Source organism: Octopus bimaculoides, chromosome 2, assembly GCF_001194135.2.
Source record: "Octopus bimaculoides isolate UCB-OBI-ISO-001 chromosome 2, ASM119413v2, whole genome shotgun sequence".
Classification (NCBI taxonomy): domain Eukaryota; kingdom Metazoa; phylum Mollusca; class Cephalopoda; order Octopoda; family Octopodidae; genus Octopus; species Octopus bimaculoides.
Genome location: NC_068982.1, coordinates 85,294,910 through 85,303,646, shown reverse-complemented (window position 1 = coordinate 85,303,646; position 8,737 = coordinate 85,294,910). Strand labels below are relative to the sequence as shown.

Sequence of the window (8,737 nt, the reverse complement as noted above, 5' to 3'; positions counted from 1 at the left end):
CTTCCAAGCCTGTTTCTTTTGTCTAATAGCCCTGTCTACCTCCTTGTTCCACCACCACGTTACTCTGGGTCGGGAGGGGACCTTACACCACCCACAAATCTGGTCGGTGGCTTTCAACAGGTTGTCCCGCAGAAATCTCCAATTGTCTTCCACGTTGTATAATGCTATATCCCCTTCTTTTTCGTTAAATGCTTCAAGTAACTTGTCTCTAAGTCTCTGTCCATTTGCAGGGTCTTTAAGCTTCCACACCCTTCTCCTCCAAGCCGGTCTAATTCTGGGCACCCATTTTGCCTTGATCCCAAAGTCGCTAACTACTAATCTATGTTGTGGGGTACATTCTTCGCCAGGGTAGGTTTTGGCATTTATATATATATATATATACATACACACACATATATATTGATATGTGTTGCATCAGATTTCACCAGCGTTCCAAAATCAGAGTCTCATCCCAGCATGGCTGGAGCTCCATCCAAACGAACTGCAGAAACCATATTACATGAAAGCCTTTTATCTCTGAAGAAGTCATCCACAAGTTTCTTTACATTGTCTGCCTTGGTTGTTGTAAGAGGCTTCCAAAATAAAAAGTCTTCTTTTGACATGTCATTGACACAGTACACGAATACAAGCTGGTTTAGATTGGAAATGTTGGCAGTCTCATAGAGTTGGCGGCCAAATTTTGATGGGCTTGATATCAGATCTGCAACTACTTGAGCCAAGATCTCATCGCTCATGTCATATATTCTGCTGCTGATAATGTCATTTGAGAGAAGAATCTGGGATAACTTATCTTCAGCAGCTTTTCCCAGCATGATATTCAGCATCTTCAACGCAGTTGGTTTTATAGGTGTTTCACCAATGGTGTGTGGTTTGCTTTGTAATCAGGTACAGAACTTCATACAATGCCGTGAGTATCAGTTTGTCAATGGGTACAAAGCCAAGAACAGTCAGAGTAGCCTTTTCATCAAATCTGGTTCTCTTCACCTTGAATTCAGCGAGCTCTGTGTTCTTGTATTTCCCATCTCCATGCAGGTTTAGGAAGTGTGCCCTTAGTTTTGCTGGTCCTACACTAGAATTGCTCAACTTGGCATTGCAAATCATGCATTGAGGAGTCTGACTCCCATCATATTCTTTATACATGTGAATCCATATTGTATGTATTTGTTCAACCACTTTCTTTTTTTGATTTACAAAGTTAGTATGAAGGGTTTGAAAGATTAAAAGAAAATCACAAATGACATACAACCACAACAGCCACAAGTCGACTACTGAGTGCACCAAGTTCCCTGCAGCACAGATATCAAAGCCAAGTGAGGTGGCATGATCAGCTGCAGCCAATGATGGCCAAGCAGAGTGTGACGTCACATATAATACGAGTGGACTGAACAGAACGGGGATACACACATAAGCCTGGACCGATTTTTTGCTTGGTTCAAAATGCTTAAAAATTTTTTTTTTTATTTATAAATTAATATTTTAAAATTAAATTTTATATTGTTATCGTAATTTATCTTGGAAATTTATTTTGTGTTTATCATGGAAATTTATTTTGTGCAACAAATTTTTACTAAGCAACTAAATATTTGTAATCTAACATGGTGAAGAAGAATTCTGTTGCCAAATTGTTGGCAGCCAATTTTTGGTGGTCAACAAAAACAGCCTGACATTGCTAGTGTGAACCGAGCTATACTGTGTGTCTTGACCCCTGCAAAACCCCTGAGACTGACTCAGTGAACTCTTGGGGTTCAATCAAGCCCAGATTAAGAACCACTGCCCTAAAGCCTATAGATTTGCAAAAGAATTTGCTTCAGTACAGTACAAGCTAGGGCCACTGTTTGAAGAAAATGGCTTGCTTACTGCAGACCTCCAGATGATAAGTGAATGTGCAATATGTGTCTTAACAAATCTGTTGGGACATTTACAAATAGCTATGGCCGATGAGTTTTAGGAACTACAGCTCTATACAGGGAGATGGCAATTATTGATTGCATCAAAATAGAGGATCTTTAGCCTCACAGCCTTTTTAGATTTTTCCAGATAAAGTTCCTAAAAACATCTTTGTAAATGTATATATATATACAAAGCATCTTTATTAACTGTTAAAATTTCTTCATATTAAGATTTATCTTCTATTTTCTATATCATTTTTACGTATACCATTTTGGTTGTTCTACTTCTAACAACCCTACATTCACAAAACCACAAAACCAACATTTCTTTCTTGTCAATACCTCCACATTAAACTGAAAGAAAGTTTATTTTATTACTGAAATATACCTGTTTAATGCAAAAGCATAAAGATGCTGAATATTGGGCATAGATGTGATGCGATTCTTTGGGACTTGAGCAAGATCTTCCACTAACTTCACCATTGCATGGTAGTCCTAGCAAAGAGAATGAAATAAATACAATTTTCTGATAAAATATAAATACTATTTCATAAAAAAGAGGCCTTGTCATACTAACTTTATCTCAGTAAAGTCATAGTTGAACATGATCCTTAATAATCAGAAATTTTATTTACCTGAATAACAAAACCATAACATTGAGCTGGTCATACTATGAAAGTATTAATACTATGATAACATCAAGAAATAAATTAATTTCCCTCCTTTTATTATTTGAGGACCAGAAACACTGTCACAGCATCAGAAAAAATATTTTGTGTTATTTGTTCAAGTTCTGAGTCCAAATTCTGCCATGGTTGACTTCGCCTTTTATCCAATTGGAACTAAATCCTTCCCATCAATTTGTTCCTATGTTAGAAACACTTCTTTAATCAGCATGTCTAACACCATCTATATTTATTCCTGGCTCAGTAGTCAAATCACTATCATTCAATGCCCAGAGGTGTAATTCTGCATTTTGTTTAATATCAATTTCTACAACTTCACCAGCCCCAATTTCTGGCCTCCTAAGTCCTCCAATTGTAATCCCATGGATAACTATGCATGGGATGCAGTTGAGAAAGACACCAACTGCTCTGCAACACCAAGGGTGAGCTGGTAGCTAAGATCAAGATGTTTGAAGATCTTCCCTGGAACACAATAAGGAATGCATGCACCAGGTTTTGGAGCCATGGTGGAAGCTGAGGGTAGCTACTTTGAGTAAATTGTTAACTCCCAGCCTTAATCTAGTTGATAATTTTTGATTTTTTATAAATACTTTTATTTTTGGTAGGGATATTGTTTCTTTTCCTTTAATGCAAACTTCAACCAACTCCTAAATCTGCCATCTACTGTCGACCAGGAAGCATTGCATCAAATACCTCAGAAGCTTCTACTCAAAGACCTTGACTTGCTGCCTAATGTAAAAGAAGTCAAGACTGCCATAAAAGAAATGAACTGTGGCAAAGCTCCAGGAGCAGATGGAATTTCTGCAGAGCTGTACAAGGCACTTGGTACCATGGCTTTCAGTGCATTCCATGACATCCTTGTATCCATTTGAAAGGAAGAGAGTATACACTCTACAAGAACAAAGGAGCCAAATCAAACTGTGGAAATTACAGAGGCATTTCCCTGCTTTTTATTGCTGGGAAAATCCTGGCTTGCATCCTCTTCAACAGACTCATCACTAGCATCTCTGGGAACAACTTGCCTGAAGCCCAGTGTAGCTTCCGCTCTGGTCGCAGCACCAAAGACATGTTGTTTGCTGTGTGTCAAGTCATGGATTTGTACACTATGTTCATAGACATGACCAAAGCTTTTGACATAGTCAACAGAGAAGCTTTGTGGAACATCCTAACTAAGCTGGGCTGTCCACACAAGCTCACCACATTGGTAAGACTTTTTCATGACAATATGACCGGTCAAGTTCTTTGCAATGGTGACTGCACCAACTCTTTCAACATTTCCAATGCAAACTTCAAATTTATCCTGAACACCCTGCATTAATAAATTCCAACTCTGATAATGCATTAACTTTTGATATTTCAAATCCCTTCATATAATATATTTCATAATCAATTGCTGACATTTATAAGATCCATCTTAAAATGAGTACAAATTTTAACTTTTAACAAACCATAAATTTTGATAAAATAAACTCTAGAAGCTAAGTGGAAAATACTGTGCTTTTCAATCACAACATACAACTGTGAAGACTTCTTTTTCAATATTTGTGTATATTGTTCCAACTTCAGTTGAATATATAGGAAATGAAGGTGCTTACTTATATCTTTGCAAATGAAATTTAGAATCAGATTTCCATTGTTTCTATTAACATATGACACAATGATATCAAGATTACCCTTGCTTTCAATATTTTCGTGTGTTTATTTTTTGCTTATAGCATTCAAAATTTAGAAATCATCTCAAGTAGAATGCATTCAGTGTTTTGCATCAAGCTTCTCATTACCCGATTGAAGATATTGTAATGCTTTTACACAATGCTCAGATGATTGTGTGCCTATATCATCTTCTACACTCGATTCTTCAGTTCCAATTTTTACCAAATTCACAAAAACAATATGACTCATAACTTTTGATAATTGGCTATATCAGAACTTAATGATATAATAAGAAACTGACCCTTTTAGTAATTACCAATTTCTCTTGGGAGCAACTGATTACAGTATCACAGATGCTATACTGCTAACCATTTATTCATGTTCTAAGGATTTCACCATTACAGAAACTTTTCATATGACCGTAATAGCCTTTTCCTTGTTTCAGTCATTTCACTGTGTTGATTAAAAGAAAAAATTATTCCTTTCTTCTTTTTTAAATCATGAGTGGTCATGTTTTTCCACTCTTGCTGCTGCAGCAAAGCCTTGGTGGAAGTTCATTTCTATTGGTAATTGGTGATGCCATTGTTTTGTATTAAGTTTATCCTTGCAAAACTAAAGTCTTTCGTTGTTTGTTTGTTTTTTTTCATCTCTTTTCGATAAGAAAGAAAGTAGTGACCATGACCACTTGCAGGGACTCCAAGATTGGTGGAGGATGGTATACTCAAACAAGAGACCTGGTCTGAATGTATGTGATGGAAAATGCTTACAACTCCACTAAAAGCATCTGAGGACTAGAAGATATTACACTGAGCAGCAGATTAATGAACTAAATAACCAACCTGCAATACTAAACTAGTAGCCCCCTTACATAATTCTGTTGAGCATGTAAAATGCATGCAATGGTTCAACAATATTACCATAACAATGATAATATAAAACTTGTAAAAATTGCAAGACAATAGTCAATCTTAACTTCACTATTTAATCATTTGTATTCCAGACACTAAATTCAATGTTTTGATAAGCAAGGCATCTCTTTATATCAAATTTTTAAATTTAGACAAAAAAGTATTTTGAATTCTGAATTGATTTCAAAGCAATTTTAAAAGATAATATAAAAATAAAAACATAAAATCACTCAAACCTGGATATCTCGATAAGATATCAACATATTCCAAATAATTTCTGGTGACAAAAGCTGGGGATCATCTAGGCGCATCTGAAAACTATGTAATGCCTAGACGAATAAAAAATAGTTATATGGCAAAAAGTTATTAAGAAAATTTAAGGCCCAACAAAGTATCCCAAATAACGGAGTCCCAAAAATAAAGAAAATTTAAATTCTTGCATTTTAGATTAGTATTGTTAAATTCATTGGTAATTTGTTTTAGAATGAGGAAGTAGAGCAAGAAGTGAAGGAATGCACATTGTATATTCATCTTTCGAATTTAGCAATTGGTAGAACTGGGTTAGTGTAGCTAAAGGCAAAGAGGGTCCAGGATTAAACTTTTAGGATAGTATCTAAAGCATGTCACAGTAAGAGTGAAAAGAAAAGTGCAAAGTTGTTATAGCTATTTAGCCCTCAGTCAGTGCTGATCAAGCAGACATACGACCAAAAGTATTCTAGTCATGAGCATCTTCTTCACATCCTTTTTATGTTCATTATTCTAAACTGACATGGATTGGACAAGTCTGTTCTGGTGCAGAATCTCACCACATATGACCCTCTATCATTTGAAACATATTACAATAGAGAAAACTGCCATTATTGGTTGTAGTCTGTCATGTCTTTATTTATTTTTTTCTTTAACCTTTCCTATCACCATTTTAGAGCATGAACTGGGTGCACTTTATTCTTCTGCCAACACTAGTGCAGTTGTCTGCCAGGACTAAAATGTTTCCTTTACTTCGTATTAGATTTTATTTAGCCCTTTAGCATTCAGATTATGCTCTCAATTGTAATGCTTTTTCATTCACATTGTTTTTAATTAATCATGCATTATTTAGTGACTTCGAAATTTGGACGATGTGATTGTATATTTTAGAATGGTATTGAAGGGTAGGTGTGATAGGCTGGATCTGGCTGGTTAAAATATAAAACAGGTAGCATTTTGGGGCTAAATATGGCCAGTTTAAATGCTAAAGTGATTTCAAAGCAATTTTAAAAGATAATATAATACTTATGCTCTCCTACTTGCCATTATAGATTATATTCACTGTGGCTTGCTCAGTTCATGCCTTGTGCAATCTAATTAGAGTAGAACACTTTTAGAATACTGTTGAGTTTCTTCAGAGTATCCAACTTCTTAGATACACCACTTTTACTAAGGGTGAGAAGCTTCATGATGTTGGGAGGTAATTTAGTAACCACAGCATGTACTTTCAGAGAATAAAGGTTATTTCTGTTATGTCAGTGGAGAGGAAGCTTACAGTGGTGGTCTGAGGTGATTAGAAATAATACTGTTGTCTTGGTACAGGTAGAAGGTGAACATTTAGCTACCAAGAGAACTTATCCTAATAAACTAATGGTGGTGGAGCCAAGATTGTCAAGATCTGTGGAAAATATATTTGTTGCTTCCAAGTTCAAACATTCAGATAACCGATAATTAAAAACTACTTCAAAGTTTTACCAACAGTGGCTTAGACTGTTTGATTAAGTTTCATGTTTGTACATATGCAATCACACAAATATCCACATTCAATAATATGCATTTATCCCATCATTTTTTCAAATATAGTGTATATCAAACTATATGCAAAGTGTATAGAGAAAGTTTTGATGAACCTAAAATTCGGAGTAGAACATCTTATAAGCAAAGAAAGTATGAAGAAGATACAGCTAAATTATAGACCAGCAGTTAAACAGTGTTGCTTAGTAAAATATTGTCAATTAAGCAGATGTATATTACTTGTACTATATATGGAAAATCTATATATGGTACAACACTACCACAGTGTAAAAGTATTACCTAAATATAAAGCATGCTGTGGTTTGGTATATCATTCTAATTTTAGAATATCTAGTTCCTTTTAGTATAGCTTAAGTTTACTTTCACAAACTATATTCCTTGAAGAGATACGCATTATTTCATCTCATCACTTCACTCTGTATAGTTAATTCATTCATATGAACATTTCTGAACTGCACCTATCTACTTTTACACAAATTTCCTTTGCATTTTCTGTCCTGCATACAACTAATTGTTAGCTTATGATCCTATAGATCAAATACATTAATTCATTTATGCAGAATTAATTCCTATTATAACAAGACATTTACACATGTATTGAACAAATTTTAATTATATTCTTTGAGTACATTGAAGAATATTAACTATATCAAAAGGATTTATACAAGGTAAAGTACAATTAATGTAAGGTACACTTAAACAACTGTGCAAAAAAAAAACTATCATATTTATTTGTATAAAAGCCACAAAGGAGTATAAAATGAGTAACATTTCTTAAGGATATTAAGTGCAGAGTAATGTGTTCAATGTATAAGATGAAGACTTTTGGAATATAAATTTAAAGTCAAAAAATACATCTTTTATGCTAGAAAATAATATTTATATTTGAATGATAAACCTATCTGCTTTGTGATGGAAATCTGTAATAGAACAACAATTTTCTATTTTAAACAGGATTTAATATTGAGATTTTACACACAAGAAATCTAAATTGTCCAGCTTAAATTGTCAAAAATATTATCTGCCTTATAAAAGTTAAAAAACGAAGAAGGATATACTAAAATCAGATACCTCAGACAATTCTTTTCCTTGATATGTGTTACGAGTTTTCTTCAAATCTTTCAGGAAATTTTCTTTCAAATGTGTTCTATAACAAAAAGATTTCATAAATTGGCACAAGATAACAATTTAAGAGGATAGTCAATTACATCATCCCAATAAATTCAACCCCAGGTGAATAAAAGAAGTGTCAACCAACCGTCAACAGGATCTGAATTCAAATATAAGGAGCATAACTATATATGTTGGTGAATTTTGTTTCAAATTTCATTCATTATAGCAACCCACAACTCAAAGAAGAATAGAAGAGGAAAATTTGCTAACCTAATGGTAAATATGACAAGGAAGGAACTACAAACAACACAGAAAGTGGGATCAAGGGATGTTTCTTTCCATATATACAAGGGGTATTCATTAAAGATTTCCCTTGACCTACATCCCAAGGATTGATATAAATAAAACTCGGCATAATTATTAGTTCTTCTTTACATAGTCACCACCAATGGTGACACACTTCTTCCATCGGTTTATGGAGCTGTGAAGACCTCATCTATAAAAGTCAGTAGGTTGCATCTTGAGCCAAGACCTTACCTCAGAAATAAACTCATCATCCAAAAAGTGCTACTCCTTCAAAAAAGACTTTATAGTTGGAAAGAGGTGAAAGTCAGAGGGCGCGAGGTCAGGAGAGTAAGGGGTATGAGAAAAGATTTCATAGCCGCAGGAGTGTGCTTTCATCTGGGCAACATGTACATTGTGAACT

General features: G+C 34.5%; 1 protein-coding gene across 1 annotated transcript in view; it reads right to left on the bottom strand.

The window, feature by feature from the left end:
• LOC106882450 (mitogen-activated protein kinase kinase kinase 15) overlaps positions 1–8,737 on the bottom strand; it is a 57,052-nt gene that overhangs the window by 6,038 nt on the left and 42,277 nt on the right. Inside the window, exons 5-7 of the mRNA XM_052978402.1 lie at positions 7,990–8,065; positions 5,373–5,465; positions 2,278–2,384 (exon numbers count right to left, since the gene is read on the bottom strand). Coding sequence (XP_052834362.1) covers positions 2,278–2,384; positions 5,373–5,465; positions 7,990–8,065 — 276 coding nt within the window. The remainder of the gene's footprint in view (positions 1–2,277; positions 2,385–5,372; positions 5,466–7,989; positions 8,066–8,737) is intronic.